At 39.1% G+C, this 15,881-nt stretch overlaps 1 protein-coding gene across 1 annotated transcript in view; it reads left to right on the forward strand.

The window, feature by feature from the left end:
* The window catches only part of plppr5a (phospholipid phosphatase related 5a), a 33,642-nt gene extending 24,352 nt beyond the window's left edge, over positions 1-9,290 (forward strand). Inside the window, exons 5-6 of the mRNA XM_056234716.1 lie at positions 5,597-5,731; positions 8,954-9,290. Coding sequence (XP_056090691.1) covers positions 5,597-5,731; positions 8,954-8,983 — 165 coding nt within the window. The 3' untranslated portion in view covers positions 8,984-9,290. The remainder of the gene's footprint in view (positions 1-5,596; positions 5,732-8,953) is intronic.
* The last annotated feature ends 6,591 nt before the right edge of the window (positions 9,291-15,881 follow it).

The raw sequence follows: 15,881 nt of genomic DNA on the forward strand, positions 1-15,881 counted from the left end.
ATTTTAACGATCTAATCGCATTGGTCTAAAGAGCACGGCACAAGTGAACTTAGCGTCTCCAGAGAGCAAACGGATCTGCTCGTGCGCGAGGTAACGCAAGCAGACCATCTATGGGACAAGCCGGATTCCACCATATCTTTATGTACACAATATTAATCTTTTACATTGTAAAAGTAAAATGGAGTTTATATCATCTAGCTGTGCTTCCGGTCCCGGTTGCGTGTGTGTCTGCTGCTGCTCACCGGGTGTCTCTCCTTCTTTGCCATCGCTGGATTCCTTCTCTGTGTCATTCTCCCCTGAAATCTAGTGGATTACCGCATCTCCTCCTGGTGTCTGCCGAACCTTCCTGCTCTGTCGCTGGAGCATTGTTGCTTTGCTGCTGTTGTATCAATCCGTGGATTAATGCTACAAACTTTGCTACAAACTTGCTCCTCCAGTTCTGTTTGCCACAGCCCAGCACGCCTGCTCTTCCCCTGCATGATCTCTCTTCCTCGCTCCCCTCACATGACTACTACCAGTGGTAAGTGTGTCTTTACCCGCTTGCCTCGTTGTTGTCCCCAGTCTGTTCAGTGGTTGGCGTACTAAACTGCGTTAATTACATTGCGGTTGTGTTGTGAGCCTGGTTGGCTAACTTGTAGCATTAGCGTGGTGTTGCTGTGTCACTTGTGGCAACTTTACTGTGTCCATGTCATGTTTCCCGTTGGCAGCTGGATTAATGTCCTGTCAGCTCGCCTTATACTGTGCTTGTGTGTTTTTTGTAACTTGGCAATGGAGCCAGTTTACACCCCTGCTGCTCTCAAACTTTTTCGCTGCCACACCCCCCTCGATGTCCACGTTATGTTCATCGCTCCAAAAGACAATCGGCTCTCAATGGACATGATGCTCAAATCCCAACTGTTTACACGTCCGATCGTTGTCGACGATACCAGGCAAAGAAAAGGGGAATTAACCTTGACAACCTTCGTCGCTCTCCTAGGCTGCCTCCTCCTGCCTCGTCATCATGTCAGAACTTTAACATTGGCCACCTAAATGCACGCTCAATCACAAACAAAACGGCCCTAATAAACGATATCATCGTTGACAAAAAATGTGACTTGTTTTGTCTCTCAGAGACCTGGCAACAACCCGGTGACTGCATTAATTTAAACATGCTGACCCCCCCTGGCTACTGCTACTTATCCAAACCCAGATCTGTAGGGAGAGGGGATGGGTTGGCTGTAGTGCACCGCTCAGATCTGACTGTTAAAGAACTTAGGCCATTTGAAGTTACATCTTTTGAATATATTGCTGTGAAGGTTGTTTCTACCCTACCCCTTTTAATATTGCTAATCTACCGCCCCCCTAAACCATCTGTACATTTTCTGTCTGAATTGAATGAACTTCTCACTGTTATTTCATCTCTTTGTTCTGCTATGATTATGTTAGGGGATTTTAACATTCATGTGGATACTAATAGTTCTTACACCTCAGAGTTTAACTCTGTATTGAACTGTTTTAGTTTGACACAGCATGTTGACTTTCCTACTCACACTCACGGCCACACTTTGAATCTGCTTTGCTCTTCTGGTCTAAATGACATCTCTGTCTCTGGTTCCATCTCTGGTGTCTCCGACCATAAGCTCATTGAATGCTGTTTTCATATGAACACTCCTACTCCCTCCTCAGAGAAAACGGCTATTACATGTCGTAACATCTGGTCAATAGACCACAACATATTTGCTGCCTCTATACAGGCCTCGCCACTGTTTGACCTTGACGAGCTCTCGTCCGCGGATGACTTGGTTGCTATGTAGAATGGCACCCTGACCAGCCTGCTTGATAGCTTAGCCCCGGTTAGGACTAGGCGTGTACCAGTAAACCGTTCATGCCCCTGGTTCACCCCTGAGCTCAGGAAACTTAAGGCCGCTGGCCGCCGTCTTGAACGTCTATATAAGAAAACTGGCCTTACAATTCCTTCCATGCTTTACACAGAACATACTCAGATATATAGGGATGCCCTCAATGCTGCCCGGTCAAACTATTACTCATCGCTCATAACCTCCTCCACATCCAGGCCTAAAACCCTGTTCAGGACCTTGGACAAACTCCTCAAACTCCCTGTCACTGCCTGTCCCAAGACCCCTGAGCAGTGCCAGGCCTTCTTACACTTCTTTGATGACAAAATAAGCCAAATCTATCACTGCTTCAACCCCAATGCTATCTCTCTCTTCTTCTCCTCCCTCTCTGGGCCCTCAGCTTTCCCATTTCACCGCTATAGACTCCCTCACTATCACTGACATTATAAATAAGTCCAACTCCTCATCATGTCAACTTGACCCTGCCCCCACCCCTCTACTTAAGGCTTGCATCAGATCCTTAACTGAACCCATTGCATTGATAGTAAACACCTGCCTCAACTCTGGTGTTGTGCCTGTTGCCCTCAAGACTGCTGCAGTCACACCCAAAAAAATCGGACTGCGACCCAACATCACTACTAAACTACTGCCCTATCTCCAACCTCCCCTTCCTGGCCAAGGTACTGGAAAGAGTGGTGGCCTCACAACTACACACCTTTCTTAATCACCATGATCTGTATGAGCCTTTTCAATCTGGCTTCCGTTCATGTCACAGTACAGAGACTGCCCTTCTACGCATAGTTAACGATCTTCTCTTGTCCGCTGACTCTGGTTCACTTAACATTCTCATCCTCCTTGACCTTAGTGCTGCATTCGATACCATCAACCACAATGTTCTAATCGCCCGTCTGTCTGCTATTGGTGTTTCTGGCACAGCCCTGAATTGGTTCCAGTCATACCTCTCCAACAGAAGGCAGTAACACTTGGGTCACATCAGTCTTCCAAGTCCCCTGTCACCCGTAGTGTCCCCCAGGGTTCTGTACTTGGGCCCCTCCTCTTTCTCGTTTACATCCTCCCTATTGGCCCGATTATACGCAGCCACGGTCTTAACTTCCACTGTTATGCAGATGATATCCAACTCTACTTTACCATTCCCTCTCCCTCTGATCCACCACCATGCTCCCTCACTGACTGCCTCTCTGACTTAAAGTTATGGATGCAAAACAACTTTCTCAAATTCAATACAGATAAAACCGAAATTCTGCTGATTGGCCCTAAAAGCATCCTTTCCAAATCTCACAGTCTCACTCTCAACATTGATGGTTCACCTGTCCACCCTACCCCTGTTGTTAAAAACCTTGGCATTTTGCTTGACTCCACCCTTAGCTTTGATCCTAATATCAAATCACTCACTAAGACTGCCTTCTTTCACCTCCGTAACATTGCTCGCCTCCAACCCTTTCTCTCTGTTAGTGATGCACAGACTTTTGTTAACTCATTCACTACTGCAACACACTTTTCCCTGTTAAATCACTTCAAAGGTTACAATATATTCAAAACTCGGCAGCCAGGCTCCTCACCCATACCAGACAATCAGCACACATCACACCCATTCTCCACCAACTCCACTGGCTACCAGTTCCATCCCGGATCAAATACAAAGTACTTCTACTCACCTTCAAAGCCCTCCACAACCTTGCTCCCCCCTACATCCGCAACCTCCTGACCCCATATACTCCTTCCTGCTCACTAAGATCCTCTGATCAAAATCTCTTGGCTATCCCCCGCTCCAGACTTTCCACCCTGGGTGGCAGGTCCTTCAGTGCCTTAGCCCCCAAACTCTGGAACCGCCTCCCACAACCTCTTTGTGACTGTGCTTCTCTTCCCTTCTTTAAAGCACATCTCAAAACCTTTCTGTTTAATGATCATTTCTCCACAACAAACTCATAGCTTCACACAGATAACTGTCTTTGTTGTATTGTTTTGGTTGTTTGCTGTTGTGTTTCATTGTCTGTCCGCTATGTAAAGCGACCTTGGGTTTGTGAAAGGCGCTATATAAAATAAACGTATTATTATTATTGTAATCTTTTTATTTTTAATATTTGGCTAGTTTGTGTGCTGCTGTGCATCCCTGTGTGTTTAATAAGCAGTGTACGCACGTTGTGGACCCGCCTATAGCCGCATATTACTAACGCGCTCTTTAAATAACATAAAAATATTGCGCCATTGACTTTAGACCAGGTTTCAGTTGGTCAATGGCACAGTCTATTTCAGTTGCCTCAAAATAGCAACACACCAACAATGCGCCTGAACACGCATCATTTTCAGACCAGCACGCCCATGGGCGCACAAATGGGCGCAAATGCATTGGCTATTTAAACAACATGGCGCATGACGTGAAAATTATAACTGCGTAAGGCTGAAACTAGCAATAAACACTTGCGTCGCGCCTGGCGCTGCATTGCACCAGGTGTCTGGTAGAGCCCAATGACAATCTTAAAGACAGTGGATGTGTCCGAAATTGCATACTCTCTTAGTAGGTGATTATTTTGAACAATCTCTTACTTTGCAACCACTAAAAAAGTATGTTGTATATAGTATGAATGTGAGTAGTATGAATGTAGTCTGGATGTACTTCATTCGCCATGTTGTCATTATCATGTGACCTTCCAGTGTCAGTTACGTCGTTTCACTGCCATTCACAAATCCTCTCCTGTGGCCTCATCTAATAGTACATAGGGTGTAGAGTGTTTGGGGCGTTGTGCCGACAGGGCCCCCCGCAGCTTGGGCCGTCCGTTAATCTATCCTTGGATTTCGGATGCAGCCAGTTACTTGTTTTGTTTCTGAACGAATCATTTTTGTGAATGAATCATTGACTCACTTGTGAAGACTTGTCTTGGCTTTTCGATGTAACTTGTAGTAAGAGTTGTTGCGTAATTGAGTATTTAAGTTTTCTTTACAAAACAAAAGTAGCGGCATGACATCCTAAATTAATCACTTTTGGCATATGGTAAAAATATTATTGATATATTTTTCAACCATTTCTGATACTTGTAATACTATCACAAGTAATTTTATGTTGTGATAATATCACAGCTATATTAGCCAAGCTGACAGGGCTACCTTAGCGACATTACATAAGTACAATTGGACAACAATGTTCAGTACATCCCAAAAATCACAAAAAAAGTTTTCATTTATAAGGCATAAAAACACATTTATACGGCATGATCAACAACCAAAACACAGCGACTACGCAAAACTCTCCTCTGTCCTCTCAGACAGGCCCAGGGTCATTTTTATAGTACAGCCCTGCTGTATGGTTTAGAAAATGGTTAGGGCAGCACACACAGCACAGAAAATTAATTCCTCCATCTGTTTAGTTCAACTTAGGTTCTCCGGGAATGAGAACGCCCTGAGATGTCCTCCGCTGAAACTCTCCCTTGTGTTATGCTGCAGTCTAGCAGAGCATTGCCTGTAGTGTCTCATTGAAAGTACTCATTTTGGTCCGATAATGGATGAATCTCCTCCAGGACATGGACTTGCATGCTTCCTCCCTCCCGAAAGAGCACAGAGCCTTTTTACTTTGGGCAACAAGTCATGCGAGCATCTTTGCCCTTTCGAGACTTACATAAATCATCATTTACACTCCGAGAAAAGCCATGCATGTGTATATGTGCTACAAAAACCCTTTCAGAGGTGTAAAACTTCCCTCTTTTCTCTCTTTCCTTTCTCTTTCCCTACGGGCGCTCTTGTGTTAGGTGATGTGTGTGGTGAAAAATTTCAAAGGGAAGCCCTTACTGGATGAGATACCGCCGGAGGAGAGTGTGTCCAGTGGTCCCATGATCAGTCAGCCAAGGATGGAGCAAACCATGGAGAAATACATAGTGTCCCAGGTATTCAACCTCAAGCCTTCATGTACACTAGAATCATTAATACAATTCAGTCATTATTACATATTAATGTATTACATTATTACAAGTGCTTTATTACAGTAAGTGGCCATTTTCTATCCAAAATGAGATTATTAACAGCATTAACGCCTGTTTATATCATCACAAATGTTTTACGAGAAATTTCTGTATGTTTTTCGCTTGCAATTTGTCTTTAGACTGTTGATTGAACATACAATCTCTGAAGTAGGAGGCGCTCATTGAAAACCAAAAAATTTACACAAAGCAACACTCCGCAACTTTCCTTTTTTGACACCTGTCTGTCAAGTCAAGCAGTATTTACACATTTTCAAACAGCGTTTCAGATTGTTGTATTTGCTATGTTTATCACACAACACCAAATACAAGAGTACAGAGGCAAGAGCCGATTCTGGATTCTTTCTGTGATATTCACTGTCGCATAGCACTCTGGTTGTGAGCACCATCAGCAGCTCTGGGCATGTGACCAAACGCTCAAATCTAATTGGTTGGCCAATTTTTTCACAGTGCTATGAAAAAGAGATTAGGATGCATTACCAGCCATTCATTCAAAATCGAGCTTCTTAAATTTGCGTGGATTCTGATTGGCTGTCATTGTTTTTATCGTTCATCAGCTGGAAAAAAAAATTGCTTTTGAAAGTGATTCCAACAATATATTTGCTCTGTGTCATTATAGTTCTCATTGAATTAGAACAATCATTAATCTTTATAGTTATTGTTATATTTATTGTCCTTGGTGTGAAAGGTCCTTTACTCTAATGTAGATGAGCTTACATGTCTCCTACCAGATCATTCATCCACACTTTAAAAATTTGCAAAATACAATGTCAGCCTTATGTGGGTCATCTTATGAGCTTCCCTGTGGCAGTTTTCAGTTTTTGCAGCATTGAATTTTTAACTGTAGGGACAAGAATATAAAACCTTAAACGGTATTAAACACACATTTTTGGTAAAAATGGGGCTTAAAAATGTCAAAGATCATAGATGAAATCACAAGGAATGCAGCTGTTTGATAAACAGAGCTTTCCTTTTAGCTTCTTTTTTGAGTACTGAACTTAATCTCTGTCCACTTCAGTTCATTCAAGCATAATAACATACTTTTGCTGACAGCCATCACATCGAACAGCCTTTGGACACTGAATATTATGTTCTGAATGTTAAATATGTTCTTCCCTAGTAAATCCCATTATTTCTTTTCAGTATGTTCATTTGGCTCCTTTGCTGCAGGCCATTTCTTGTATCTGTGTCACAATAGATCAGAGTTAGTCAGTGGGTTTATCTTCCAGTCTCAGAAAAAAAATAGACACATGCAGCTGAATATATAATTTCTTCTTCCTGCTTTTGAACCAAACCAATGAATTAGATGTGCACACTTTTCTGTTTTTGATTTTCGGGTTGCATGAATTAGGCTTTTAAGTCCTATGTTTTCCACCTCAGAGAGCTAATTATTAAATCACAGATGTCCACAGATCAGATATACTGTATGCGGTATTCAAAAGCATTGTTCAGCAGGGCTGCCATACAATATTCAACAGGTAGTCGGTCCCGGTCATGAACCCACAGTCCAGTAGCAGATATTGTTGCCTTTGAATTCCATTATTCATCAAAATCAGAGGAGTCCCGCCCATCTTTGATTAATAGTTCAATATGACTTCCCAGGATTCATTTCGAATTCATATAAGTGTGAGCGCATGGCCTCCGTGAGGCCGTTCATCAAGATTACGTATAAGCCCAAGACATGTGCACCTGCAATGCATGGCTAGTACTCACATCACACTTGGTTATTTCAAGGATACATCATTAATCTTTAAGGTAGCTATTACTTATTTCCACAGCCTTGGAAAAGTGTGCACCAGTTCTTTAACTTTGCAATAGGATGGAGAGGTAAAGAAGCAGTTGTGAAAAGCAGCTGTTAGCGCTCCTCATGTCTCAATGACCAAAAATATTTTACATTAAGTTTGAAACGTGACAAATCTGTTGTTGGAATCAAATGGTTTTGAACATTTTTAAATACTATTTTCAAGAAAAGTTCAAATTTAAGGCATCTAAAAATACCATATTTACCACAAATATGTACTAGTAATTATATTATCTTTACACCTTGAATATGTGTGCCAGGACCAGTAACAGAAAGAGAACCCACATGCAGATGAATACAAAAGGCAAAACTCAGCTAAATCCAGCCCAAGAAGGTCAGAAGAAAAACAATCCAGGAAAAAACAGACACTGTGTTGCAGGAAAAAACCAAGCAGGCAAAAATCCCAGACGGGGCAGGCAGGTACTGATGTCAGGACAGGGAAGGGTCAGTAGGGAAAGCAGAACCAGTGGATGGGCAGATTGGAGGGCAGGCCTCTAACAGACCACAAAGAGACAAAAGTTGACCACTGGAGAATCCAGGAAACAGGCAGGTGTGCTGGCTTGATGGCCCGGGGCAAGAGAAAGGTAGATATTTAACAGTCCAGGCTAACAGAACCAGGTCAGGAGAAGAAAACCTCAGGGTCCCAGGCAGGCCAGATCAGGCAGACTAAGCCAGGCAGGACAACAAGGGAATGCAGGACAGGCAGAAAATCCTGAGACAAAAAACAAACTGGACAGCCGACAAAAACACTAACTGGATATTGAGAGCAGAGGCAAATAACTATCCGGCACATACAAAGGTAATAAATAGGGCAGCAAACTAAGAGGGTAATAAGAGGCAACAGGTGAGGCAAATAGACTAATGGAAAGGAAACGAGGGGGTGCAGGCAAAGACATAACAAGGGGGATGCACATTTTAAAATGATGTTTTATTAACAAAGTTCGGGAGGAGCACGTTCAGTTAATTAACACGAGTGGAGTGCACTCAGCAATCAATGATAAGAGGTATACCTCTATCATTGATACCCCCCCCCCCCCCCCCAAGGTTTTGATAATACGGTTTTCTTTGTAAGAATTTCATCTTTTTATGAGGGTTTTTTCTTAATTGTTATTAGGACAGTTGTATCAACCGGATATTTCTGCCATTATGCTCACCAAAAATATTTTAATACAGACATTTAAAACATTCTCAGGATAGAACAATGGTTTTGTAGTTATAGTATCATTGAATTAGATTTGAAAATTTGTGAATATTTATTAGATCTAGACAAACTGAGTGTGATGTAATTAACCCAGATACTTAAATGTATATTTTTGGTTGATTTTCAGAATCCCATCACCTATGCTGAGATCACATGACAATGAAAAGCCTGCTAGCGAGACGAATGCTGTGGATAATGTTGCTGCTCTCCGGTGTGACTTCTTACTTTGAGTGCAACGTTGATATTTACTTTTAGACTTCTATTTTCAAGTGTGTGAAAAAATTGTTGTCCTCCTCGTAACTCTTTTTTTTTTTAAATAGGTATGGTAGGGTCGCAACCATATTTTTATACAAACATATCACTGTTAGCATTTTTTAGGTGAGGAGGGTAAGGAGGAGTGAACGTGGAATTGCAACATGATGTCAAATGAAATGTGTTGAACAAATTCTGATGTTCCATTTACAACTTGCTCGTGCAGATGGTATTGGAGGGAGAGACAGGCTCATTATAGAAAGCATTTGATTGGTCCAAACTCAGTGTAGTACATGATGAGTATTTCCAGGAACTTATAGGACTATGTTAGCATATGGTCTCAATGGACCAAAAATAAATCCTCTAATTTTGATTTCACAGGGTCTTTAAAGTGAGCTCAGCTGATGTGGGCATGAGGTGATAAACCGAAATCATGATTTTGGTGTCATAATGGCAGAGAGCACCTTGGGCAGAGCTGAGGGCTTTAATTGTGACTGGCAATGCATTACAGGGCTCACAAAAGATTAGATGCTCAAGCTTTTGTCCAAAGAGGCTGCTAGGTTGTTTATGAAGGGTTGCTTTGTGTGCTTTTATGTGGCCTGTGTGTGTATTTGTGAGTCTGCCCTTGATGTTGCCTCTGTGAGAACACGGTCTCTAGTTGCTTATAGAGAAGGCTGTTTTTTTTTTTTGTTTGTTTTTGCCAAACACTGGAATAATACATGTGCATGTCAAAGAGAGAGAGAGATGGAGATGGAAAGATAGAGGGGATTCACCTTCATTGTGTGGAAAACAGTGCATCTCAGTCAGTTCATACAAATATATAGCAATGTTTGCATTTGGACACATTTGCGATTTCACAGTTGTATGTGTTTTAATTGTATCACAGACCTCGTAGCATTAAAAATAAGTGTTTGATTGAATTTACATTCTGCAGAGTGATTTTATACACTATACTGAGCATATGTTTGATCTCTCACTGCAGTGATGAGATTTGATTTTCAAATTAATGCTTTAATACATTAAATATAGTGTCTCCTAATGATGTAAATCATGTATCCTGTTTATCTCACTCATGTAGTGATACTGAACATCCCCAACCCTTTTATGTCCACTGTTAGTGTCAGCAGTTGATGCTTTCATCATGGAAAGCTTGTGAATATGAGAGTTTTTGGCTGGCTAACTGAGGAGTTTATAAGGCACACAAAGCTGCGTTGAGATTGTGAAAGTGCTATAAATTGAAATTAAAATTAAAGTTGTTTACAGTATACATACTTTCCTTCATATTTGATGCCTAAAACCCCAAAATTTTGAATGGAATTTTGATTGTGAAAAGCTTGAAATGTTTTTATAACCATATTGTGTATACGTTGGGCAGTATATTTAAACAGCTTGTGTCGATGGTCAATCATTGACCTCATTGAGACTGAGCTGGAAAGGAAAGCAGATCTTCCCTGAGCCCGAGGTGTCACAGTAATAAAATATTTACTCTCAGACTCACTGTCACTCTGTATCTTTTATGTATGATCTCTTGCGTTCTGTGATTTTTTTTTATGTCCATAATATGTAATTTGAAGATGCATTTTCTCATTTTAAATTTATAATTTACTGTTCTGTTATGTAAAAAAAAAAAAATCAGAACTGTGTGTGTTATCTGTCTGAGCTGGATGATATAGCTAAAATAAAACAACATTTTTTAGTAATTTGTAATAGTCAATTTATATCTTGATATTTTCTCTGAAATGGCTTAAATGAGTGATTGTTGTTGAATGCAATAGTGTAATTTTTTATATAAAAGGCTATCTCACAATGCAAACAACAAAAATATTTACCTGACATTTTTTGCTGCAACACGTTAAATCATGTAAAATGCCACGTTGAGGCTTTTAACACCTTTGAGTGATTAATGCCCGAGAATCATTGAAACTAATCTTTTTAACAGTTCATGTTCTTCTCGGATGTCATCAAAAATATCCTAATTTGTGTTCCGAAGATGAACGAAGGTCTTATGGGTTTGGAATGGCCCAAGGCCAAGTGAGTAATTAATGACAGAAATTGAATTTTTGGGTGAACTAACCCAGACTGGAGTAATGGCTGAAAACAGTTACTTTAAATTGTAATATATTTGACAATATTATTGTTTTTACTGTATTTTTGCGAGCACACGATTCTTAGCGAGTAAGACTACTGAAAAATAAGTGACTACTGAAATTTGTTTATACCTTAAGGTCTAAATTCAAATATAAGTTATTAAAAGTAGTTACTTTCCTTAGAAATATAATTGAGTAAAGTTTTCAATACTTACAAAAATAGATCAAGATGAAGTAGAATCACGAAAATCAAGATGACGTGAAGTGTAAACATGAAAACTGTGATGTGTAATGATATTGAAATATAATGTTTCGGTTCGAATATATCTCAGTATTTCATAGACTATCCTGTCAGTGTGTTCTTTTATCTGGACAAAGACGCGGGCCCTTGTCATGCCCTTCCTTTGAATTAAATTAATTTTATGAGAAGCTTGAATGAAATCTTCAGAAATGAAATCAAGATTCCCCCTGGGTACAGAGTTCTTGAAATGTCATTCGAAACATCCAATGCATTTTTAATTTACATTTTGTCCATGGGAGACTTGCACTGTAAATGGGGCAGAGGGGAGGCGGTGGGCATATGCACTGGGACTCACCCACCACACATGAGCTTCATTAATGGAGGAGATGAAAGCAGGACATCCAGGAGGACCCCCGAACTCCAGCATCCTTATGCTTGGACCAGCAGCTGATACGTGACCTGAGAACTGATATAACCAGAAAAACACAGCACACATTTTCCTACATCTCTATTCATATGTGATGTGAATGTTTGGATTGTTAAGAGGATGAAAGATGACTGTTGTAAAACATATGTTAGCAATGTAACATTTTGAGCAATGTGAAGAACATCACATCCCTAGAATAGTTACATAAGACCATGCAGCTTGACTGAAATTGATCACTATGCTAAAACATCTGAAGATATGAAAGAACACAAGTTCTACTGAAACAACATTAAGCCTATTAAGATGATCAAACGTTCCTTGTTTAATCTATTTTTTTTTTCTTTCTTTTTTTTTCTTTTTATTCTGCATGCTAATCAGTCAGACAATAACTAATTATTGAAATTATATTGTTTTGTTGACAATGTAAAACTAACCTTGACATTATTTGAGAAGCTGTTTTACTTGCACATCACAATAGGGAAGAAAAGATGGCAACTTCCGTTTCTTTGCCATTGAATTCTCATGATTTTTATATTACTTCGATATTATTCATGTTCAATGAGTTTTCCTTTCTCGTTTCCTTCAACTCAATAAATGAAATAGCAGTGCCCTGATGATTAATTCTATGCACTGCATTATTTCAAGAATAAGATCTTGTCTGCGGCTAGATTGGCCAGATTGAATGCTCTTTAATGCTGCCAATGAATCTGAGCATATTACTGCTTTCTTCATTCTTCCTCTACCCACTAGAGGGCCATGACAATAGCTACCAAATACAGCTGTAAATAAAATAAATATTTCATTTTGTGTTGCAACTACAGCTACTCCTGTTCTAATATCCTGTATCATTTGATCCATCTAAATAATTGTGTCATATCATATTTCAGGTCAATATTGATTAAAGCTGCAGTCCGTAGCTTTTTTAAGTTAAAAATAATCCAAAATAATTATATAAAAAAAAAACTTATTCTGCCAGTGGTCAAAACTATCTGCTTGCCATAGCTAGATTCAAAACGGTTAGCTTGTAATAATGATTTTAATTCCAGTGGTACTGGTGGGTTTCCGCGGGAAATTCGAGCATGTCTTTGCGTCATGACGTCACACCCGTAGACATAAAGAAGGAGTATCGGCTATAGCCGGCTATACTGCGCGTGACGAGATGTTTAGATGTTTAGGCTTTTCTCGCAGCACTTTACATAATTAAACTTATGGCATCCAGAAAGATACAAACAACAATCATCAGTGTCAACTGGAGATTCAGCAGTTATAAAACCCAAAAGACTTCGTACTTCGGATTTAAGGTGGCTAGAGAAAGAGAAAGAAACCGTCTCATGCGAACACAAGGATTTAAACATCGGCGGGGGCTTTTGAAAAGTGCGTGAACTCCGTGTTTTGAAGGGGTTCAAAACGGAAGAAGAGACGGCTTTTTTCTGCTGAACAAGTAAGACATTTCAATAGTTCAATCGTGTAACAGTACGTTTTCTTAATTCACACAGTTATGGAGTTTCCTTTGTTGTGCCTTTCTCGTTTTGCTATTATGGAGAATATGAATTCTGAACTACACAGGTAACCATAAAACACATTAAATTTAACATTAGTCACGCAATGCTGATGTTGTTAACATGAACAATTTGAGAACAAAGTAGGCTATAATTTGCACGGTTGCTGTAAATCGCGTTGATTAAATCTAACGAAGCTTATCATGTCGAATGCTTTTTCCCCCTTAGTTGGTCAGAACAAAAATGGATGTTACTTAGTTGTTCAGAAGACATTTTCTTATGAAAATTCTTATGTTGGTCAAACTTTCAAAAAGTGAATCTGTGATTCTGTATGACAGTATCCACACAGCGCGGTGACTGACAGCAGCACTCGCCTCAAAACACTGTGTTCATCCGCGCTGTTTCATGCCGATTTACAACCCACGTAAAGATGATAATTCCGCGAATCACTGCAGTTACAGATTTCGAACAGAGAGATGGCGACAAAGAGGAAAAGCTACGGACTGCAGCTTTAACTCGTTTTTTTTATTGGGTCACAATTCTGTTTCTTCACTTCTTCTATTAAATGAAGGTGTATCATAGGCATTATAAACATCCAAGGTGGGATTACTGACATTTTGACTGTATTACTGTATATTTTATGTGGTTTAAACCGATAGATTTCGATATTTCCCATCAAATATTTTTATTATTACTTCTTCCATATTCCCAACATTCTGATAATATTGCCTTTTTTCATTATTGTTCAATGTCCATTAGTGTGTCCCTTTAAGTGTCACATGTTTATTTGATAAAAAGTCTTTACTGTAACTTACAAACATAATGCATCCTTGCTGAATAAAATCCTGATCCTACTTGAATGGTAGTGTATAAATAAGACATTTTTTTGTCTTGCTATCCTAACAAGTAAAATCAATTCTTAAAAAAAAAAAAAAATCATCATTAAAAATAACTTAGAAAGAGTAATGCAATCAGCTTATAAACAACAATAAAACAACTATAAAATCATCTGCAACTGAATTTAATATTTTATAATTGCAGTGACAGGTTTCAGGATATTGGTTTCAGTTAACATCTGGCATTTCTAATAAAATATACAGTCATGATATAAAGAAAATGATAAAAACAAGATTAAACAGGTTGATTTGCAGTGTTACTTCATTTTTTTTTTTTTTTTTTATCTTAAATGTCTATTCACTTAATTAGTCAATTTCAAAATCAGTTTTTGTTTTTATATATCTGACAGATATATTTGATGCCAAAGTGGCTTACAGTTTATTCAAGCTGGAGATTCTATCAGATTGTGTGTTTGTTTGAGTTCAACCCATGATCCATGATCTTGGTTGAGCTACAGAAATGCATTCTTTTTAAAAGTTTAGTAGAATTAAATGTGGAAACTTTGTAACTTGGGTATGTTTTTGGCAACTTTGACTTTTGAGTAAAAGTTTTAACTTACTTTGTGAGCCCCTGTCATTAAATAAGGAGAACAATTTTTAAACTCAGGCCAAAACCAATTGACAGTACTTTTTACACATTTAATAAACTAACTGGGAGATATGAGGGAAGATCTTTCTTGGCGATGAGAGTATCATGACCCAGCATGACCTGCTGTATATTCAGCAGTGTCACTTTCACATTTCACATGACTTTATTGCTAGGATTCATTGCCTGAACATCCTCTATGGTGTTGAGCTGATCTCAGATCAGTTGTAGAAGAACAGTCAGTACTGATTTCATCATGAGTAACACCCTGATTCCCACCCTGACCTTGAGAAAATTTGTTGATGTGTCAGTTGGCTGCAGATCAAAATCTTTCATCCTCGACTGTTCTCCATTCATTCGCAGATCACATAGCAGGGAACTACACAGGCATATCTCTCATATTCTGTGTGTGAAGTTCACATCTGAGTAATGCAGAAGTTCAGTCCCTGTGACCATGTGCTGGGTGTTAAACTCTCAGAGGTGTAAAATATTTGAGTAACAGTGCTATAATTAAGAGATATTTGAGGGAATCAGTACTTGATCAGTAGGCCTACCAGTACTTTACGAATACTTTTACATTTAAGGTAAAATACTTTTTACATGATTCCAGTTTTTCATGTAGACTTAAAAGGGGTAGACTGGGTACAGTTGAGACACTTTTTGCGTTTAGATTTTTCACACAAAAATAGATGCTGAAAAGACGTGAATTTCCACATGATATGCCACATGACATTTCATGAGCTTGTAGACTAAGATATTATCAATCAATATTACTCATAAGTAGTTTATATTTTCCACAATTATCTCATAAAAATAAGGTGCTTTTTGTCTCAACTTTGTCTCAACTGTACCCATATGTGGTACAGTTGAGACAGTACCATGGTACAGTTGAGACACCCATTTTTAATGATGTAAAGGTAACTAATCGTTCATTGAAAATATAATAAATAAAGACAAATAAAAAAATAACAATTGGGCAACATGTTTGTTTATTCATCCATTCAAATTCATTAATGTTATTTAAATTAGCACTGGTTAAATTTTATAAAACAGAAACAATATATTTT

This window comes from Rhinichthys klamathensis, unplaced genomic scaffold (assembly GCF_029890125.1).
Source record: "Rhinichthys klamathensis goyatoka isolate OS25496 unplaced genomic scaffold, OSU_Roscu_1.1 h1tg000402l_1, whole genome shotgun sequence".
Taxonomy (NCBI): Eukaryota; Metazoa; Chordata; class Actinopteri; order Cypriniformes; family Leuciscidae; genus Rhinichthys; species Rhinichthys klamathensis.